The following is a 22,390-nucleotide window of genomic DNA, read 5'->3' on the forward strand; positions in this document are numbered from 1 at the left end:
TCACTGCCAGTTGTAATCGCAGTATTTTAGAGTGGTGCTAGGTGAACAGACAACTTAACCAGGGGACATTCAAGCTAATTATTTCTGGCTAGTAATGTTTCTACTACGACACAGGATACAAGATTGAAAAACTACGACAGCATACGGAAAGGAAGACAGCCGTTAGAACAACATGACTGTCAGCGTAGTAATACTAAAATGAGAAAACTCAGCACATTATTTTTTAGAGTCCTAAAACTGTGTCGCCAAAATGAAGTTACCGGTAATAGTATTTTTTTTATGAAACACAATTAAATAGAATAGACTAATGAACATGTATAACTGTTTTGTGGTCATTCGTTCCATTCAAGAGCTTTTGCATTTCCCGGACCGTTTGCCTGTTAGAGCAAGGCATAATTAAAAGTCCTCTGGTACAAACTTGAATAAAATACTATGTTATTAAACTTAATGTGAGAAACTTGTTTCAAACATATTTGGAAACTCTTTTAACTTTTTGTAAAATGCCCCACTGGGGCATGCTTATTACGAGGCTAGTTTAGGATTTATTATCAGGTTATTGTATTATAGCAGCACTGTTATATCATAGAAAGGATTCGGTTTCTTGGCATTGTGGACCTGTCTACCCTTGATCTTGTCTGTTGGCTGTTATTGTCTGAACTAACAGTAAGTAAATCAGAGATGGTTAGGCGATGGCTGAGATACTCTTTTTACATGCTCTGGAATATTGTTAGAATACGGTTGATATAGAAGTGCTGGGTCAGTTTCTTTTAAATAAATAAAGGCATTTGAACAGCACCATAAGTTTTTAATTGTTTTGGCTTCATGTAGGATGAAAATTGCTAAGGGTTTCTGTGTCCCTTACCAGATGTGTTAAGTGTGAAAGTGACATATTGGACATATTGTTTTATAGAAAGTTCTGATTTCGTTGGATAGCCAGGAGAAAAAGTGTTGCAGGTGTTCCTTGATCGGGAACAAAATCAAAGTCCGTACCTTACAGGCTCATTGTGCACAAGGTACTCAACTGACAAAAGGTGTCAAAGTGTGGGTGTGTGTCATGTACAAGATGAGAGGAAGGTTATTTGAAGTACATTTTTGATTTCATACATCTGCAGACTTCCTTTCTTCTTAAGAGAAAAACTTTTCCTAGACTATGCTTTGAATATTAGCTTAGGCTATACTTTATAATACCAATAATATTTTACCTTTTAAAGCAGTAACTTACCATATGCATCTAGTATAGATTATTCCCCTATAACAAGTTTTAAAACAATTTTAAATCCTCTCTATTTTGAATGCGACTGTTTCAAATCAGAGGATTTACCTCTGTTGCAAGTGCTTCGTGGTATGCTGTGTTGAAATTTCTGTCATCTTGCGTCAACACTCCCCTTACATCCACTTTTCTCAGCTCTGAGCACGCAGGCCCACATAGAACACAAAAACAGACACACAGTGTGATTCTGAGTGAGTCACTTTAATGTGCGTTTTTTCACCGGTTTTTGTTTTTTTTGTCTCACAAACATGTTCAGAATCTTGTCTTGCTTTGAGTTGCAAGCCCAAGCATGTAGCCGCGATCATGACGATCTGTCTTCAGTGACCTGAATAATAAGGAGTCCCTGCAGCATATTGTGCCCCCCATAGATCCCTGATCTCAACATTATAGAGTCCGTCTTAGACAAAGAGTTAGTGGACTCTTAGATGGCTTTAATCTACAGAAGAATTGTAGAAAGATGTTTAGAAAATGTACTGAGAAGAGTAGCCTCTGTAAATACTATTGACCCCACCCCCTTTTCCCTATTTTTTTTTTTCTTTGACTACAATTTGCTTTGTGTCAGCTCACCCTCTGTAGATGACTTCCTGTCTTCTCATTCTTATCTTTAACTACTTTGCCTTTACTTGATTTTATTGCTAGGAAAGTAATTAGTTTTTTAGATCAACTGGTTTTGCTAAAATTTACCCCTTTTAGTTTCTAGTACCCAGCTCCGTGTGAACCTTAGGCTCCCCTACAGGCAGAAGAACCGTCCAGCTGGGGACACTAGACACGGCATCCTTTTATTTTCCAGAACACATGAAAACACTAGGGTTGTAAGTAACAAGCTGGCTTTCTTGAGTCAGACTTTGCACAACATGAAGGCCTGCCTGTCAGGAGGTATTTGGACTGAATATACCCCTTTGATTAGCATAGGTTAGTCTGGTGCAGATTAGACCAGACTGTCTGCTGGCTAAACAAGGAAACAATCGCTCTGACCTTTAACCTTTAAAAAGGAATATAGAACAGAAATAGCTGATTACTAATCAGACTTTTCACCCTAAAATAGAAAATGTACTAAGTTCTGTCAGAGAAAGTCCACTGGGTTAGGTTTTCTTTATTAGCACTGATTAATGAAATGTGGTCAAAGGTCGACTTCCACTTAGGGAGGATCCTGAGGAGAGCTCTTTGTGAGCTGCGAAGCTGCTGAACTTGAATGCATTTTGTTGACAGTGGCTGACATTTAAAAGTGTTTGAATATATTTTCTTTGGTTGGGAGGTTGTGTGACTAAAGGGTCTTATAGACCAGAACAGATGTAAAACTTTCCATGTGTACAGAAATAAAGTGGCTTTTTGACAAATTGGCTCCTTGATCAAAGCTCTGTTTCTGGTTAAGCTGATTTATGTCTGCATGTCAAAAGACAGAACCTTCTGTCCACAAATTAATTTAATGCTAAAAATCAAAGAAGCCCTTTTTCAACAGCAAGTTAATCAAAGAACTTGATTTTTTTTTAAGGTCAGCACCAGCCTTAAGCTGTATGGGGTCAAGGAAAAGGAAAAGCTTACAGCCGTGCTATTAAAGTCACAGTCCGGTAGATATGTCAGGGCCGTCTGACATGCAGACAGTTTGGCATAACATAATCCACAGAGAATGAGAGACACCAGTAGTGGCTTTTCAGTTACTGGCCCCAGACCCACATCTTAAGAAGGCACACAAACATCATCAGTCAGGTTCGGTTGACTGCATGGATAAGGTCAACAGCTGACCCCAGTGAGATCAGTCTCGGGTTGTTCCAGTCAGCTGATCATAGGGGTGCTGTGGATTATATGAAAACTCTATCCCATCACTGCATCCACATAAACAGACCACACAATCTGACAGATAAGATTTCAGTACACCTACTTGGCTTGTTGACAGGGTCATGCTGGCTTACACAGTCATTTTACACTACTGACATTACCAAGAACTTGGCATTTTATTAGCTTTTACAACTATCAGTCTCCAGAGTGTGGTGTGACTCTCACACGTCTAACCCTCCCACTACTACTGTTACTAATATTGGTACACCAGTATTTTCATGATCTTAAAGCATTCTGTAGGATATTAAGACAGGGCTGAAAAGGGGCTGTGCTTAATCCAGAGACAGTTGAGCTTGAGCTACATCCATATCAATCAGTCATGTGTTGGATTACACAGACAATCTTCTTGCAGCTGAGTTTTTGCTGGAAAACAAAACTAAACATTGAAGAGATGCCCAAAGGGGCAGAGAGACAAAGTTGCCGGGGATGAGAAACAAGGGGGATGGACATTTAGAGCTTGGGATAGTGAATAAGCAGGAGATGACAGAAATGTAGGTTGTGTTCGTGAGGTTATTTGAGGTGTGCATGTGTGTTTGTGTACATGTGTGGGTGTGTAGGGTAAGTGGGAGGCCAGGGTGACTTGTTTCCTGGCCTTGGAAAATTTAGCCAAGCTGGCAGTGTGTAGGAGGGGAAAGCCCTGGGCCTGGCCTGGCTGAGGCTTCAGCGTGGCCTTGTATTGAGAGGTTATTGAGTTTAGCAGGACGTGGCCTGGGACAGTATACAGTAGCTCTTACGTTAAGGTTGTGTTTTGGTAGCGGGGTAAAGCTGTGGTAGTATTACATTACTAAATGCAGATGATTAATTTTTTCAATAAATTACTGCTTTTACTAGCTTGAAATCGGTAATAATATTTTTCCTTTTTATTGCACTATTGTCGGGATATCAACTGTTGTCAGCACTTCCCGCATGCCAAAGAAAACACCAGTGAAAAGAGACAGCTGACAACACCCTGTGTGTCACGGGAGGTATGTGGCTGTCCTTGGATAACATTAGACTTAGTAATGAAAACAACAACAAAACAGAGGAACTGACCATTCAAAACTAAAAAGGAAAATAAACAAATAAAAATAGACACCTTGTGTAAAAACGGTTTACGATGTCATGACTGGAAATACTGGCAGCATCCTTTAAAATATTATTTTAATGATGTGTTTGAGAAGGGTTTGTGTCTGATAATCCTTAGTATTCCAAAAGGGCGTTTTCATTTAAAAGGAAGAGAAATATTTGTAAACTGATGTGCTTATAAAGCTAAGTAAAAGACAGGGCTGCTAGAGTCCTCTGTATGACACTGCATGAGTTTATCATCAGGGCTAATTATTGACAGTGTGGTCATTATATTAGAAACGGCTGTTCCTTCCTTCTGTCATGGCAACTGCAGTGTGTGTGTGTGTGTGTGTGTGTGTGTGTGTGTGTGTGTGTGTGTGTGTGTGTGTGTGTGTGAAGGACAGATAAATACTTCTCCTTACCGTAATATGTTGGCTAATATTTATTCTAGCCTAAATTTTGTTTTCACATCTTACGATTATGGACTCACTGGGATTTTTTGGTAAGGGCTGGAGATTGTGTGAAACTGTTTAAGGTTACTCGTCATGCAATAAATGCATCAACTTTAGCAGATTAGGGAAATAAAGAAGCTAAGCTGCTGGTGGGCGGTTATGTTTAGAAGTGTATTTTTCCAGTTCTGATTCTTAGAGCTGATAACCACCATCTTCAACCACAAACACCAACTTCTACTGCTCTGCAGGCATCTCGTGTGCTGGAAAGGCTCTTTGAGGTTGTTTTTCACTGCCATGTGCCTACATTAATCATCAACAGACAGATAACTGTTATTATCCAGATACTCAAGTACAATTTACTGCTGTGGATACATGATGTTCAGTGTTCGTGTTCATATGTGCCGGTAGCTTCCATACAAAGCTTCTTGCAGTAAGGTAATTGGGAGTGATTGTTGCAGGCATTTGGTCAAATGGATGACTGCATGTGTTGAGGGTTTCAACTTTACTGTAAAGAGAGGATATAATACTGGCTTCACAATTCACAGCAGAGAAGAAGCTGAAGTGAAAGAGGAACATGTGAAAAGCAAAAAACAGGATGGTGGACAGATGATGTGAAAAAGCATGTGCATGGACTTTCACATGTTTCGCTGTTGTACAAACAGTTTTTTTCCCACCTATTCCATGAAAATAAAATAAAATGTGTAATTTGGCCACAAAAAAACACACACACACAGATATTTGTTTTATTGCGCAACAGATACAAAGAGTGCAAAGGAGAAAGTGTGAGGCAGGATTAGCAGTTATATGATTGTAAGGCTGTGAGCTGTGGAAGGAGCCAGATTACCATCAGAGCAGTTGGAATTCAAGCCTTATCTCTGCTTGGCAGGGCCCAGTGTTAGGAGCAGTAGATGGAGTAGCCCTGGGTATAGGCCTGCCGGGGGACAAACACTGCTGCCTCTGTTACGCTCTGCTTAACAACTCGATTAGCATGGTTCTGAGGTTGGACATGTCTGGGTTAGCACCCACCAGACTGCCGCAGTTTTCTGTGATTCCTCTGTATCATTTTGGTTGTCTTAATATAACAACACTGCAACAGCAAAGCACATAATGTTACATGGTTTTACAAGATGCAGAAAACCGAGAAGTCTCATCATAATGTGGCGCTAAGCAATAAACAGCTGGCATACAAATTAGCCATTTTTGTAGAATAAATTAAATTAGCCCTTGTTTTCTTTTCAAGCTTGATTGAATTCATGGTGATGTGCAAAATAAGAATCGTTAAGGTTTTGAGAGTTTCATAACCCTAACCGGCTTTATGAGGAAAGCTAATATGACAGCTGTAGGTGTAACTCAGATTAGATTATATTTAGGGGGTTTTCTTTTGTGTTGTTTGTTCATCAGGTCTGTATTTGTATCTAAACTCATCTTGTAACATTTTATCAAATTTGTGGTTAAGTGTGTTGTAAGAAAGACAGGCAATACTTAATAATTTTTATACGTGTGTCTGCGCTTATGCGTGTGTTTCCGCAATTATGCCTCAGTGGAACGATGCCTCTGGTGACACTGTGTCCTTTTTCCAAGCCTTGTTGTTTATTCATTTATCCCAAGTCAGAATTGCACAGAATGGAGGGAGCAGGGAAGGGAATTAGGACACGGAATAGCATGAGGTAGAAAGTCACATAGTTGATAGAATAGAGAAACAAACTAGTAAACGGATACGTGATATAAAAGTGATATAAAGTGACCAAGTTGCGTGTTTGGGAGTGGTAGTATAGGACACCCACTCTTATCTACAACTCTTTCTCCATACAAAAGCCAGTTGTTCCAGTCAGCTGTCCGTAGGCTAGAAGAACTTTGGAGAGTCTGATTGCAGAGCTCATGCCTGATCTTGCCCTCAGGAAGCGCACACATACACAAACATGAGGAGAAAAGGAAAGAGAAAGGAACAGGGAGGGAGCTGAAGAGCATAAAGTGAGCAGTAAACACTGATAAGCTTAGTGCACTTTACAATCCACAAACATCCACATAATAGGTTAATAAGTTGCTTTGTTTCTCTAATGTCACAAAGACAAAATACACAAATATGTATGTAAGCAAATGTGGGGCAGAGCCACTTTTTCTCTGTTTGCTGTTTATAGTCCTTCCTGTTCACCATTCCTACGTGATGTTGTCATGTTAACACTTTGAGCTCTACGTCTAGTCCTCTCATGCTTGTGAAACATTTTCTGTTGAACTGTGAGTAATGGCTAACAGACAGCCATGACAGAAGTTCCTGCAGCTTCTCAGTATTAATCAGTCCTACCGGATTGTTAGGACTGAGTCAGCAGCTCAGCTAATGATTCTGCATGATTATGGACTTTTTTTTCTTACTTTTGTTCTGTAAGCATAGTATTGTTCTTCCCACAAAGCCATCTTCAGTCCTTAGAGCTTATTGTGTTTTAACAGAGATCAACATTTGGAGAAATGTTGAAATTTTCCCAAATTTCCAAATAAGCACGTTAGTCTCTTTGGGGAAGTATTCACAGTTGCCTCGTGGTCCCCTAGTGGGTGTATGGGGAACAGTGTGTTGTGGGAATCTCCATACATTGCCCAGAGTGTATTTATACACCGACTCATTTATGGACGTCACAAAGAGATTTCTCCTCTGTTGAGTTTCTTGTTGTCATTCAATTCCTATCTCTCCAAATACATGTTTATAAGTCTCAGGGGGCCTAGGGGTGCCTGTGAGGGGCTAGTTAAGGAACATGGCATGCTAATGGTTTGGAAACGATATGAATAGAGGCGCGACTGGAAGGCAGCCATAGCTGAAATGACAAACATACACACAAGCAGCCTTATTGTGCCTTCCCCTCACGTTCTACTTCACGTGCTCATTCTCACATCTGTGTGTAATTATATTTTGTTTGGGCTACTCGTGTTACACCCAAATAAATGTAACTTGGCTAAAATCCAGAATGAATACGGCTCCTTTATTATCCAAACATCACTCCCATTCATCCTCATGCCACACCTTTTTTCTTTTGCTGTTTGGTATTGGTGCCGTGTCTGTTACATTTTTAAAAAAAGCTTTTGTTGCGCCCCCTTTATGTTGCATAAAGCTTGATGGTGAGGGACCGTGTCTGGATGTGGGTATAAATATTGTTTCTTTATTTAGAGATCTACTGAACTCTCTGCCCTAAATTTTGTCCCGTTTTAGAGTTTACCTTTAACACCTCGTCCCGTTTTTTCTTTGCCTGCAGGACCTGCCCTGCCTTGATGACATCTCCACAAACTCTCTGTTCTCCTCTCCGACTGACTCACTGTCGGAGTATGCTGATACCCAGTCCTTCATCAATGCAGAGAACCTGGACACAGTGCCCACAATCTGGGACGTCAGCACTAGTACCACCACACCAGCACAGAGCCAGTTAGAGGTCAGTAACAAGCACTCGCTCACATGTCATTACCAGAAAAACTGGTTACCACACCTTTACCTCTTACAGATATGATATGCAACAGACTTGTTTGCCTCAGCATACGTATGTCTTCACTGGGGGAAGTTGGCATCGAATAACAAACAGTAGCTAAGGGTTATATTGTCCATTGTATCCCGTAAACACTAGTGCTTTCCTGCCTTACGACTGCGTCTGCAGCCTGGCGGTGAAGTGGTTAGCACTGTCACCTTCAGTTTCCTCCCACATTCCAAAGACATCCATGTGAGGTTAATTGGTGAGTCTAAATTAGCTGGAGCTGTGGATGTGAGATAGATAAAGCGCTGTTTTAATGGGTGAATGTGGCTTGTAGTGTAAAGTACTTGGAGCATAATATAATGTTGATTTAGTGTTCCACTCTAAGTTGGGATTTTCATGTTGTGGCTGTGCACAAGTCCATTCTTATGAAGTATAAGCTGTGAATTAAAAACTTCTAAGCAGCAGACACAGCTCTCATATAGTAACTGTGCAGCATATCTTTTGGTGCATATCTACTGTCTTTCTTATCTAATATCATTATCATCTTTCTGTGCTGTTAGCACACCATTTTACCACCTACCTAGCTACCAGTACGTTTGTTAATGTGTAGTTTTTTGCGTTTAATTCATTGTACAGTGAAACCTTCAACTACGCACCGATGTGATGGTATTTAATCTCACATATTTAAGCCGTTAAACCTCTGAGCACTGGTGGAAATGACACAGTTATTTTATTCATATTGAATTCTTATTACATATAGCAGGAGAGTCATTTGGTGCCGAGGTTGAACAATGGTTTTCCCAGTTGATTTTACGGTTTACGCTGTTGCTGTTTGCAATGACCAGTGTCTCGTCTTTTCATTCAGGAATTATGTTTGTATCCATTAGATAAAATTTGTTGTTGTTAAACATTTCTCTTTGATCATTACATTTTTTAACTGTTTTCTCTGTTGTAGACAAATTAGGAGTATGCATGCACTTTCATGCTCTCTAAATCAGTGTCCCGAGGAAAGCAACTTTGTTTTCAATAGTTGTTCCTCTAGCCTGCAGTTTCATTCCTGTTAAGCTCTCTTTGAATTAGATGGGTCCGTGGATATCTTTTTGATATGATCAGAGTACATTTATTTTCCCTGCTTTCTGAAAGCCTTTTTATTTTTTTCCTTTTCATTCTGCCCTCATTTCGTTCATTATATTTCCCAGACTATATTTCCCATGCCTTTATCTTCCTTTCATTGTTGTTGTTGTCATTGCTGGCTTTTCACTGCCAGTTAAATAAAATGCATTTTGTTTAGTGCAGCTTTAGGAGAGTGCCCCATCGCTCTCGTGCACATGCATATAGACACAAATGCACAGGCAGATTACTCTCGACTTTCTTTGCTTTAATCCTTCTTAGGCACAGTGTTTTATTTGAGTTTGTATTTCTTTATTTTATGTTTTTTTGACAGCAGAATGGCACCAGCAGGTTTCAAGGCTTGGCAAGTTTGGAGGATATATCTGCTATTATCAGCACCCCACCTTTAGGAGGATTCCAGGTAGTCACGTTAACCTCTCCAGTCTGATGTTAAAGTTAAACTCCTTGAGCTTACTCATCAGTAATCATATATGGGAATCATATATAAAATATAGATTATGTTTTAGGTCTTATTTGCAGCAGCTGCAGCAGTTCACTCAAAAAATATGCCCAAAATCCTGTCTTGAAGTAATTTGATTTCCATGTAATTCCATTGTGTTATATTAGTTCAATGTAAAACACTAAATTTAATGGAATCTGGTCCAATTAAATTTAATTGATTCGTATATGTTTAGTTAATACCCAGCATATTTCCCTTACTGATTCATTATTTGAATAAATAAACATTAGATTTTTACATATTTCAGTTGCATTTTATTCAAAATTACTGCTTCATGTTTAGGAGGGCAATTCATTTTTTTGAGTGCATCTTTTAGATGTTTTACACTGAAAACTTAACATGGCTCTCATCTGGGGGTCCCGTTGAATTTAGCAAAACTTCATAAGGTAAATTGTAATGCTCCTGTCTACCATCTGTATTACCACAGGTGACAAAAGCATGGCGGCATATTGTACATGCCACAAATGTACATTACATAAAAAACAGAGATTACTTTGACAGGAAAAGAGGCATCGTAATATTCAGCTGACTGTCAAAAAGAGGTCCTCTCCGTTTCCACTCTCTCTGTCTTTTGTCTGCTTGACTACATTTTTCAAATCTCTCAATTCAATCTCCTTTAATTGGCTTCATGCATTTTATTCACTTGTTATTTTGCTAATTTTCTGGTTAATATTCCTTCTTAAGGAACTTTTCCAGTGTGCATTATCGTCATACTAACTGCTCACCTACTTCTAAATTTCAGCAGTTTTCTCTCTCCTAACTTGTCTTCACCTAAGCTGAAACAACAAAATATTATTCCCAAATGCAACGCTTGCTGTTGTGATTACATTACTGAAGTCTCTGTGGTGCTTCCAGCCTCAGACAACCCAGGCAGCAACAGAAGAGGAAGAGGAGGCCGAGGAAGAAGAAGCAGAGGAACTGGGACATGTAGACACATACGCTGAGTACAAACCTTCCAAATGTAGGCCACTTGAATGAACTTCAACATCAGTTCACCCATTAATTTGTCTGCCTTTTTCCCCCTAATACAACATGACACTCAGTTTATGGTTAACATGTTTTTTTCCTCTTCTCTTCAGCCACTATAGGAATTTCTCATCCTGACATAGTGGTGGAAACAAACACTCTATCCAGTGTCCCTCCTCCTGACATCACATACACTCTGTCCATCCCCGAGTCAACTATTAAAAATGGTCTGCTGTCTGCTCTGCAGCTAGAGGCTATCATATACGCCTGCCAGGTACACATACCAGCACACAATACATGAAGCACTTTTAATGGCGTGACTCTGGAGGCATATTGATCATCATTCGTTCCTTATGCACCCTCAGCAACATGAGGTGATCCTCCAGAACAAGCAGAGGGCCGGCTTTCTGATCGGAGATGGGGCAGGGGTCGGAAAGGGACGCACTGTGGCAGGAATCATCCTGGAGAACTACCTTAAGGGAAGAAAAAAAGCACTATGGTAAGAGTGATAAACATGCTACAACAGATGGGCCAGTAAGAGGCCTGTCTGCATAGTCTGCCGTTTTAATTAAAGCACTCTTAGCAATTTTCAGAAAACGGAAAGACTACGTGAGTTATTTGGTGACCTTTTCTTGACTTCTTCATTACAAAATCACATGAACAGTTTTGGTAAAGTCATAGGGCATTTGAAATCGGCCTACGGAAAATATTTATGATGTGAGCTCGGTGTAATTTCAAAACTATATAAGGGAGTTCAGAAGGTTAAACTGGAGACAGAAATTACTTTCATTTGGATGCCTACATTCAGTTTCTACCAATATTAAGACCAAACATCTCCTTTTATCAGTAAATGTGAGCTTCTAGAAAAGCAATGCAAAGTAGGATTTGTATGAAACTAGAGAATGTTAAGAGTCACCTGTTCCATGAGGCCTCAAAAGGTTAGAGTCAAGAAAAACACTTCTGAGGGGAAAAAAGGACATGACTAATGCGGGCTATGATTAAAAAATAGATCGATTTTCTGATTGGGATTTTTGTCCACCTGCATGATATATCCTGTTTATGCACAGTAGATTTACTGTATGTCAAAGTCGGCTAATTTCCCCTGTCTTTTCCCTCAGGTTCAGCATATCCAATGACCTGAAATTTGATGCAGAGAGAGATCTCAAAGACATAGATGCACCGACTATTCCTGTGCATGCTTTAAACAAGGTGAGTTCAGGTGGAATTTGTGGGTCAAACTGAGAAAATTAGAACAGTTGTTATGTGTGCATGAGCGCAATCGGTGAAGTAGAGCGAAGCACTATTGTGACTTGTTTAATATTTGTTCTGTTCTAACAGATAAAGTACGGTGACACAGCTACCTCAGAAGGAGTCTTGTTTGCAACTTACTCTGCACTGATTGGAGAAAGCCAAGCAGGAGGGCAGCTTCGGACGAGGATCAAACAGATCCTGGATTGGTGCAAACCAGAATTTGATGGAGTTGTATCCTTTAATTTTAATGCCATATTCTTTGTCAATCTAACATAAGCTGTCCTTCGATATGTTGTTCCACATGATTTTCTGACTTAATTTTAACAACCACACATTCAGCAGTGGTTTTTGGTATTTTTTGTCCTTGACTTTGCATCAATATAGATTATTTTTGATGAATGCCACAAAGCCAAGAATGCCACATCTACAAAGATGGGCAAAGCAGTTCTTGACCTGCAAAGCAAGCTGCCGCATGCCAGGGTGGTGTATGCCAGTGCCACAGGTAAGCTAACACACAAATAAACATTCTCGGGCAGGAGAAAAAATACAATAGTAGACTTTAAATCATCGATTTCTGTCATGTCTGTTCCAGGTGCCTCTGAGCCAAAGAACATGATTTATATGAGCCGACTAGGAATTTGGGGTGAGGGCACACCCTTCCGAACCTTTGATGACTTCCTGCATTCCATTGAGAAGAGGTTTGTGGGATGAATTTCACTCTGAAGTTTTTATGTTTTTCAATCATGTGGATCTGTATCTTCAAATTACTGGAACATTCCTTACAGTCAGATTGTGGGAACGGCTGTTGACCAATGATTAAGTTATGTTGAATTATTTATTTGTGTACAGAGGTGTCGGGGCCATGGAGATTGTGGCCATGGACATGAAAGTGAGTGGGATGTACATTGCCAGACAGCTGAGCTTCTCTGGGGTGTCTTTCCGCATTGAAGAGATCGGGCTGGACGGTGACTTCAAAGAGGTCTATAATAAAGCTGCCAAACTGGTGAGGAAATTCAGTGACAGCGTCTGCTGTATTTATATGTTCTTATCTTATTTGAGAAAACTGACAAAAATTTAAACTGAGAATTCGCGTCTGGAATCTGTTTCTAGTGGGCCGAGGCGTTGAAAACGTTCATGCAGGCAGCTGATGAGCTGGGCATGGTCAGCAGGAAGTCTCTTTGGGGGCAGTTCTGGTCGTCTCACCAGCGATTCTTCAAATATCTCTGTATCGCTGCCAAGGTCCGCTCCTTGGTGGAGCTGGCCCAGAAAGAGCTGGAGGCCGGAAAGGTGAGCATAGCACACTGTTGAACTTTGAGTGCATAGATTGTATATGTAAGAGTGCTAATTTGAAACATAGTTTAGTCAGTTGTGTGGGGGGTTTCAGTTCTCTGTGAACAAGCTGGTTTGATTTTGCTTTAGTTGTTCAGGAATTCCACATGGATTTTTGTAATATTTTCCATCGTGATTAGCAGAAGTGAGTCCTAGTAGAAGTTTACTTTAGGTAACACGGCTGGGTCATTGATGTGCGTTTGTGTGTTCTCCACTGCAGTGCATCGTTATTGGACTCCAGTCTACTGGAGAATCGCGCACCAGAGAAGTCTTGGATGAAAATGACGGGCATCTGGACAGATTTGTTTCCGCAGCCGAGTAAGAGAGTATTTCGTCTGTTCGCTTCTGTGTTTCTGTGGTGATGGCTACATATGAAAAAAAAAAGACTGCCTGTATCTGAGTTGCAGCTCTTTTAAAACTGAATGCCGAGCCATAGGTGATAACTTTGACACTATTTGAAAGAGTGATTTTCTGCTTGCTGAAAACTATAGTCACAGGTGTCTTCTGTTTCGTTTTCTTGATACACCAAGCTGTCAAATAACAAGAAAGTTTCAAGAAGGACTTTGTCATGACTACATATAGTCATACAGGTCATGTGACATTCTTCACCAGTCAAAGCAGACAACCTTTTATTAGCTGCTAATTGACCAATGACTCATTTGTGAAAAAGAAGAAAAGGAAGTTATAAGGACTTGAACTTGGTTGACCTTAGGTCTGTCACAGCAGACATGCCTTAAAGTCTGAGTGTATTAGTTCACGTTTTCATCTGCCTATCAATACCTGGCACTCATAATTAGGTCAGATCAGGAATACTTGTAATGTCTAATTGCCGCAACAGCCCTAATGTGTTGTGGTTGCTTTGCTGTCAGTTTTAAAGTCTGTTATTCTGCTCTTCTTTGCTCCAGGGGAGTATTCCAGTCTCTTGTAACAAAGCATTTCCCTTCAGAGAAGCAAAGCAGGGAAAAAGCTCCAAGTAACAAGAGAAAACGTAAGTGAATATGAAGATTTAATACAACACTGTAGGATGTTCACCCCTAAATGCTGTCTTTTACAATTATTTCATGTAGCAAGTGTTCAGTGGACATTTCTATAGTTTGTGTAGCAGTAAAATTGCTCATGTTGTGATTTATAAGTGTATTTGGTGTATTTAGCCTAGCAGCTGGTACTATTTATTCTCAGTTAAAGACATATTTTTTAATCCTATGTCTATTATTGGCCTCTTTTGTGTCGCTTTTGCTAACTCCAATCTCATGCGGTTTAACTAACAATCAGGGAAACCCAGAGGTCGCCAGCCCAAAGTACCCAAGCACAGTATAGAGAACAACGTTGTGATCAACATCACTGATGACAGCAGTAGTGACTCCGATGGCATAGACACAGACTCCAACTCTTCACCAGACTCCCTGCTAGATAATGACGATGTCATCTTTGTGAACCAGACTAGCTACCAGACAGGTAGGCACCATTTCTTTTTTTTGTCCTTCAGCTTGTGTTGTCAGTAACAGTGATACACTGGAAGGTGCTTGTCATTCAAACAGATGCACATCTACTTGATAGCTGCCACTGTAGCCTCACATACCCTGCTATTTTTTATAACTCAACCAGCAAGGGATATATTGTTAATATCTTCCTCTGATTTGTATTTACAGCCAGAATAGAGGAAATGAAGCAGGACCTCCTCAACAAAATAGCAGAACTGGGAAAAGAACTACCTCTCAACACATTGGATGAGCTCATTGACAAGTTTGGTGGACCAGATAAAGTCTCTGAGGTATGACCCTCAACTACAAGCTAACCAGCAGCATCACCTGTCACCTTGACATGTGCAGCTGATGTATATTAACCCCTTTTCTCTCCAGATGACTGGTCGTAAGGGTCGTGTGGTGCGGCGGCCTGACGGCACCGTGCGTTATGAGTCACGAGCTGAGCAAGGGCTTACGATTGACCACATTAATCTCAAGGAGAAAGATCGCTTCATGAGTGGAGAGAAGGTTAGATATTTTACAGTACAAAAAAATGAATCACTGTTTTCATGACTCGAAGGGCTTCAGATCAGATTTCACCAAACAGTGAAATGCTTTAAAAACATTGTTCAATAAGACCTTTCTCCACCAATAAACAAAAACCTGTTTCCTGTAGTTGGTGGCCATCATCTCAGAAGCAGCGAGCTCTGGGATTTCCCTGCAGGCAGACAAGAGAGTGAAAAACCAGAGACGCAGGGTTCACATGACCCTGGAGCTGCCTTGGAGCGCAGACAGGGCTATTCAGCAGTTCGGTAAGTCAGGAAATGTAATCTAACAAAGAGGCTTTAAAAGTTAAAGAGGAGTACATGATTAGAAATAAAAGAAAAGGGCATTTTTTGTGTTATTAACTTACATAAGGATGTCGGGAACCTTTTTTAGACTGAATTTTTGACCTGTCAATATAGTCTGTCTGGTTAAGTTTGTGTCAGACTTCACATAATGGCTTGAATAAAGTTTTTCATCAGTGGTTAACTTTGTCAATGACATAAGTCTTTTTTTTTTCTGTTGATGAGTGATGTAACCAGTTAAAAGGCTATAAGGCACACTGGACTTATTTTCCTCTTCATCGTAGTTACATCAGCTTTCTATTCCTTACTTCCTTTTAAATTTACCCCTGTGACAAGCAGCAGCATTGAGGTGAAAGGTTGAAAGAGCTTTAGAAGAAAGAGAAGAAATGTGAAGAAGTGTTTTATGTGTTATTTTCATATTGCGATATTCAAATTGAGACAAATGTCTCGCTGAAGGTTTGTTGGTAGATAGAAGCTGTGGTTTCTTTCAGTTACTCTACTTGTGTGGGCTGAACATTTGACCTTTAAAGGTGTTACAGCTGCGAATCTATTTGTAATTAACACCACAAACCCGATCAGTATTTGATTTTTTTATATACGTAAATGCCAAAGCAGAGCACTAAACTAAATAAGGTCATCAATTTTCTGCTTAAACCACCTCAGTGATTCTTCAGGCGGACTAAGTTTCTCATACCGAGAAGCTTAGTCTGACACTTACATATACACACACATACTGTACAAACACAGACATGCTTATTTACTCATAAGAAGTTCTATGGAAGTTGAAGGGACTTCCTTAGAACAATCTTGTGTAAAGAGTTTTTGTTTTCATTTTTAGGTGGGAGGATCTGAGTGTCAAGATCAGATTTCAGTCATATGACTGGAGATCTTATCATCTCACCAATAATGTCCTCTTCATACTTTTCAGTTTCTAATTTATTGTTTCTAATCGCACCTCACTAGTGTACTGTACTAACATATAACTTGTGTGTGTGTTATTTTATTTACATTTATGGGTGTTTCATAGTTAGTTGAGATTGGCACAGCCTGTAACATAAAAATGAGCTGTTGTAAACCAAACGTCATCACAAAAATGTACAATACCTGATTTCTCCTACACATAGCAACATATCTTGCTTGTTTTATTTATCTGTATAAAGGTTTTACAGGATGTTCATTAGCAGTACAACGCTTATCTGTAAAGTTAAAGATTTGAGATTGAAGGATTTAACAGTCAGACAGTAGTCTTAATATCTTTAAATGTTTTGCATGTACAAAAAATGTCTTATTGCTATTTTATTCTCATCGTTCCAGGTCGGACTCATCGGTCCAATCAGGTGACAGCCCCTGAGTACATCTTTCTCATCTCAGAGTTGGCTGGGGAGAGACGTTTTGCCTCCATTGTGGCTAAGAGACTAGAGAGTCTGGTAAATATGAACAGTCTTTCAGTTGTGTGTGGGTTGGTGTTGCATTTGCTGTTGTTATTTTGCACAATTATCTTGAAGTGTCTCTCAGGGGGAAATAGCTGTTTATATGTTGTTGTCTTATGGAGTGTGAGAAGAACTGTTTCAGTGTAAACAGAGACGATCTGAGTTATGTGTTTATCGATCGGAGTGCTCCGGGCTGTTCGTGACTCCGCCGTTCATTTCTTAAACCTGCCCTCACCCTCTGTCCTTCCTGTTGTGTGGGATACTCCCTAGTCTTAAAGCGCTCCATAGTCTTCTTTATTGTTGGTTCCCTTGATGTTATATCAACTTTTCTCCACAAACCTCAAGAGATTCTGGGTCTTTCCCTTCTCCAGCTCAGTAACGGAAAACTGAACAAGCAGAAAAAGCAAAAAGAGGTTGTCTGGATAATTTATAAGTGTAGCTATTTTCCGTAATTATCGATGCATTTCTGCACTAGCAGCCATTTATTTCCATAGTGACACAGCATGACAGTTCTTTTGGGAAAAGGGCAGAGAGGGTGTAGGGGATGGTGGTTACAGGAAGTCATTCCTGCATTTGCCAGCTATGTGTGATAAATCTGTATCAAGAATATGGCACGTGGTCTGCCTGCCTGCCTGCCTGCTTGAACTTGATACAGCTCCAGTGCACACATTTCAGTCGAACTGAACAGCTGAACACCTTTGCAACAGTCTGACTCCAGATCAGCAGTCAAATCATATTTGGCTAAAACATTCATTTGCTTTGGTATCTTAAGGTTTTTGCCTGTGTGAGCAGAGCTAGCAGCTGGCTTTAAGACTGATCCACTGTTGACTTTGTCTAAATTTTCTGTTAACTTTGTTGCCTACTTCCATCACACGTTGGACTCACTGCACACTCGGTCTCTTTGCAAAATGTTGTTTGAAGATTAACTGAACCACAATATCATGTCAGCACGTTGCACATAGAAAACGTTTGTTTTCACACCTGAACCTCGTGGGTTTCCTTTGACATGTTTGGGCCAAGAGCGGGCTCTGCATCCTCATGCATTTACACTAGTGTGTGTGTGCGTGTGTCCTTATTTCAGTGTTTTTGGGGTTTGTTTGGGTTTTTTTCCTCCGTGTTATATGCTCCACACCCATCACTGGTGCATTGTAGAATCACCTTTTAACTATATATTAACTGAATTGATGGATATGTCAGATAAGCAACAACTGGGTATTTTTATAGTTGTTGTTTTTGGGGGGTTTTTCAAATTTTTCAAGTTACTACAGCAGCTGAGCTTTGAAATCAGACATTTCTGGCTTAAAACACTACAAATCCAGAGTAAATTGAAATTGCAAGGCATTATTTTCCAATATTATTTCTGCACAGTAGAATTGCACTAAACAGTGAAGACAGATTTCATAACTTCCTCTGACAGTTTCACACCAGCAGCACCGACTCTGGTTCTGTTAGCGTGACTGCTGATGATGTAAATGTAATATTTTAGTAATAGTAATAATAGTATATTGATTTGATAGTCATACTGTTTGTAATCCACTGTGCAGGGTGCATTAACCCATGGAGACAGAAGAGCCACAGAAACCAGAGACCTGAGCAGATACAACTTTGAGAACAAGGTATGCAAACCTAAGAAGCTTTTAAAATTGTACCCAACCTTTGTATCTAAAATGTTTTGTGCTCTTAATTTGAGGTGTATGGAGTTTGTCTTGCTTTTAGCATTTTATAGCATATTTTATGTAAACACTTAATCTGCAGTGCTTAAAAAGCCTTATGAGATCATCTGTCTTTACTAATTTCACCTTACTTCTTTTTTGCAGTACGGTACCAAGGCTCTGGATAAAATTACCAAAGCAATTGTTGGCTTCATAGATAACAAGGTGCCCCCTCCCAAAGGCTACCCAGGGGGTGATTCCATGTTCTTCAGAGGTATGTTCATATTTTGGTTCAGTGTAAGCAGAGAATATCATCAGCAAATGAAAGTTTAGTGCAGCTGTAGAAAAACGGTTCTGTTTTTTGTTTTTCACTTCCAGACATGAAAGCTGGAATGGTTGATGTTGGGATTTTATGTAAGGAGCCCCGCATTGGAAACAACAATGAGAAAGGTAGAGTATACGGACAGATTTCTTTCTCTGTATTTGGTATTTGAGATGAATAAACAAAATTTGAAGTCAATTGCTTGTTTGTTTTTCTCAGACTGCAGCATTACAAAGTTCCTAAATCGCATCCTGGGTCTGGAGGTCCACAAACAGAACCATCTCTTCCAATACTTCACTGACAACTTTGACTATCTCATAGAGAAGGATAAAAAGGAGGGCAAATATGACATGGGAATCCTAGGTATGGAGATCAAGTGTAATTCTAAAATAGAAGGATGTCAATGAATTCATTCAGCAGCTGCAAATGTTCATCACTTTCTTCTACTCTGTCGCTGACAGACCTTGCCCCAGGTAACGATGAGATTTATGAGGAGACACAGGAAACTTTCTTGACGGCTGGAAATCCTCAGGATGGCCAGGTTGTTCTGTATAAGGTAGGCTTGCATAACTTGATTTCAGGTCTACAAGTATACATTTCTTTGGAGTAGAGCATATGCAATGTTAAATGTGTCGATGACAGTGAAGTTGCATACAGCAGGATTAGAAAAGTATTTACTTCCTGCAGATAACCACAGCAGTACAGTGGCTTATTTGTGAACGGCCAGGCAGAAGTGTTGTTTGATATGGCATTATCAGTAACATATTCAAAACAGTGATGTGCCTGCAGCATCTGCAAAGTAACAGCAAACTATATAAAACATGTAAACTATGACTACACAGGAGAAGGCCTAGCTATGTAATATATATTAGGCCTATGTTAGGTAGTGTTGCCCACAATGGCAATGCTATGCTATGCTACTTATCTTTTTGATGCTCTTGCAATTTAATGATAATTTATTGTATGTATTAATATCAAAGTTAGAGCACCAGACCTTACAATTTTTCAAATAATATTATTAAATTGCAAACACAGAGTACATTATAAATATCACTGAGAGTCAGTTCATTTAGATCTTTTGACAATACTTGAACGGGTACAATTAAATAAGTTCCTCATAACGTGCAGTCCCCCAGGTAACTCAAGCAACTACCTCTGTAGTTAAGAGCTTGGATTGATGTCATAGTGCCAGCGGTAAGACTGTGATCACGCAGGTTTGGCCCTGGAGCTATGGAGCCTATGTAGATACTAGCAGGTGGCACAGGATAATTACTGGTATCCTCTGCTTTTAGCTTTTGGCTGCAGGCTAACCTACAGTTGATGTTTCAAAGTTGGCAGCCACTCAGGACTCCTGCACAAGAAAACCAGTTTACCCAGTATAAAGGGCGTATTTCATACATACATTAAAGTGGTTGTATTCATGTATTTATAGATATTAATAGTTTCTGAAGTCATACCAGCAGTGTGTAGGTGTGGGGCAGTTTGACTCCCTCTCTTTCACAGCACATGCTTTAGACTCTGATCTTTTTCCTCCTACAGATCAGTGTGGACAGGGGCATGCCCTGGGATGAGGCCTACAAGAAATCACTGAACCTCAGCGGCCATGATGAGGGATTCTACCTGTCTATGAAGGTGAGTTCACGTTATGATAAACAGTTTAACTAACTTTGTCTCTTTGACAGTGCAAAAAAAAAAAACAACACTCTCTGTGGCCTCTGTTCACAGCTTCGAGGTAACTATCCATGTGTGCTGCTAGCTGAGCAAGGAAGAGGGAAGAACTTTGTGGTCTATAAGCCCAACATCGGCAAGCAGACTCACCCTGAGAGTCTGGAAAAACTGCACCAAAAGTACAGAAAGGTAAGAGTTTCACAGTCTATTAGTTCTGTCTTTGTATTGGTTTTGTGTTACATTTGAGTCTTTTGATTTTTTTCCCCCTCAATTTGGCATTAAAATGCATCTTTTTTCATTTCTGAAAATGGGGAACATTGGGAAAACACAAAGTCGGACATTTTCTGGACCAAGTGTTCCTCTGTCATTGCTCCGGGTGTATATTTATATATATTCGGTCTCTGCTGCCACCTTGTGGACATTTAGGTGTGCTGACCAGATAAGGCTTAATGCTCTCCAAAGACAAAGTGTGGCAACATTTTACAGACTTAAAACCTTTAATGTTATATATTAATAGTAAATTTAAAGAGTGAGCTCTTATTTTCTTTACAGTTCTGTTGTTTATTAAGGCTATAGCTGTTTCCCTTCCCTGCTTTAAAACTGCTAATCATTGACCTTTCACCATAAGCCCATTGAAAATAACTTGTTTTTCCCCTTTGACACAATTATTGTTTTAAATGAGAAAAGGGTGTAGTTTGTGCTTTGGTTTGAACTTGAAAATCTCACTTCTGCATTGGTAAAAATATGTAATGAGTGACTACTTGGCTGACTTTTAGGCTTTTGCATTTCTTCCTTTTTTTTAGGTGACCCCTGAGGAAGCCAGGGACTGCTGGGAGAACCAGTTCACCTTCTCCTTCAAGAAATGCAGTCACGCTAACTGGTAAGCAGGAATCCACAATGTCCCTTAGGATTAATGAATCCTATCAGGCTGGTAATTATTAGGATTCAGTCAATGGTTTTTAAATCAAATGCCATTCCCAAGAGCTAGCCACGAAGAAATTACCTCCAAATCTCACATCTTGTACCTTAGCTTGCCATACAGTCACACTAAAAGAGTGATTTATGATGTGTTTTCACCATTTCTTCTTTGCTCTCTCTGCAGGAATGGGAAGTGTAAGAAAATTGAGGAAGGCCAGGAGTGTCTGCAGGGCATGCGCCTCCGTCAGTATCACATGCTGTGTGGAGCTCTGTTACGAGTGTGGAAGCGCGTCTCTGATGTGGTGTCTGACATCACCAACAGCAGCATCCTGCAGATTGTCCGCCTTAAAACAAAGCAGCATAACAAACAAGTCGGTTAGTATCTCTGACTGCCTGAAGTGAAGTGCAGTTTGAGGACAGCTTCTTCACTGTTCTTTTAATCCCTAAACATCTAGCTCAGAATTTAAAATGTGAATTTTATTGACCCCGATGTTGTTTTGATGGTAAGATGTGGTGCTGCTGTCCAAGTGCTGACACATCATTATCTAAAATTGAGGAAATGAAAAAGTTCCATATTTTCCTTATTCGTTTCCGCTGAGCTCCTGTGCGCATTACGTTAACGCTGACCCACACAGGACGTGTCGCAATTCACCTCAAGATCCATGAAAACACACTCGTGATTATTGTCTCTCTACACCGCACATATATCTTTAGTTTCTAAGTTGTTCCTGTCTGATTTTTCTTATTTGGCCATTCATTTGAAGAAAATGAATAGCATGACGTTATAATCAGCTGCCTGTGTCATGTCACATATGGACTTGGACTGCAGTCTGCTCTGCAACCGTGGCAAGCTCAGCCTACT

General features: G+C 39.9%; 1 protein-coding gene across 6 annotated transcripts in view; it reads left to right on the plus strand.

Annotated features, from left to right (window-relative positions):
- Nucleotides 1–22,390, plus strand: part of sbno2b (strawberry notch homolog 2b) — a 64,524-nt gene that overhangs the window by 36,708 nt on the left and 5,426 nt on the right. For 4 of the 6 annotated variants that reach the window (XM_014413008.4, XM_014413009.4, XM_076880074.1 and 1 more), the window contains 27 exons: nt 7,842–8,015; nt 9,496–9,582; nt 10,537–10,642; nt 10,761–10,921; nt 11,013–11,146; nt 11,766–11,856; nt 11,986–12,129; nt 12,283–12,400; nt 12,491–12,596; nt 12,748–12,901; nt 13,009–13,185; nt 13,448–13,545; nt 14,133–14,215; nt 14,500–14,682; nt 14,877–14,998; nt 15,087–15,218; nt 15,367–15,502; nt 16,853–16,965; nt 18,513–18,584; nt 18,786–18,894; nt 18,999–19,070; nt 19,162–19,305; nt 19,404–19,498; nt 20,482–20,574; nt 20,668–20,799; nt 21,414–21,490; nt 21,713–21,903. In XM_014413008.4, the coding sequence (XP_014268494.1) occupies nt 7,842–8,015; nt 9,496–9,582; nt 10,537–10,642; nt 10,761–10,921; nt 11,013–11,146; nt 11,766–11,856; nt 11,986–12,129; nt 12,283–12,400; nt 12,491–12,596; nt 12,748–12,901; nt 13,009–13,185; nt 13,448–13,545; nt 14,133–14,215; nt 14,500–14,682; nt 14,877–14,998; nt 15,087–15,218; nt 15,367–15,502; nt 16,853–16,965; nt 18,513–18,584; nt 18,786–18,894; nt 18,999–19,070; nt 19,162–19,305; nt 19,404–19,498; nt 20,482–20,574; nt 20,668–20,799; nt 21,414–21,490; nt 21,713–21,903 (3,304 nt within the window). The remainder of the gene's footprint in view (nt 1–7,841; nt 8,016–9,495; nt 9,583–10,536; nt 10,643–10,760; nt 10,922–11,012; nt 11,147–11,765; nt 11,857–11,985; nt 12,130–12,282; nt 12,401–12,490; nt 12,597–12,747; nt 12,902–13,008; nt 13,186–13,447; nt 13,546–14,132; nt 14,216–14,499; nt 14,683–14,876; nt 14,999–15,086; nt 15,219–15,366; nt 15,503–16,852; nt 16,966–18,512; nt 18,585–18,785; nt 18,895–18,998; nt 19,071–19,161; nt 19,306–19,403; nt 19,499–20,481; nt 20,575–20,667; nt 20,800–21,413; nt 21,491–21,712; nt 21,904–22,390) is intronic. The other 2 variants (XM_004554877.6, XM_014413011.4) reach the window with 2 other exon arrangements.

The sequence above is a fragment of the Maylandia zebra genome, linkage group LG23 (genome assembly GCF_041146795.1).
Source record: "Maylandia zebra isolate NMK-2024a linkage group LG23, Mzebra_GT3a, whole genome shotgun sequence".
NCBI classification, from domain to species: Eukaryota; Metazoa; Chordata; class Actinopteri; order Cichliformes; family Cichlidae; genus Maylandia; species Maylandia zebra.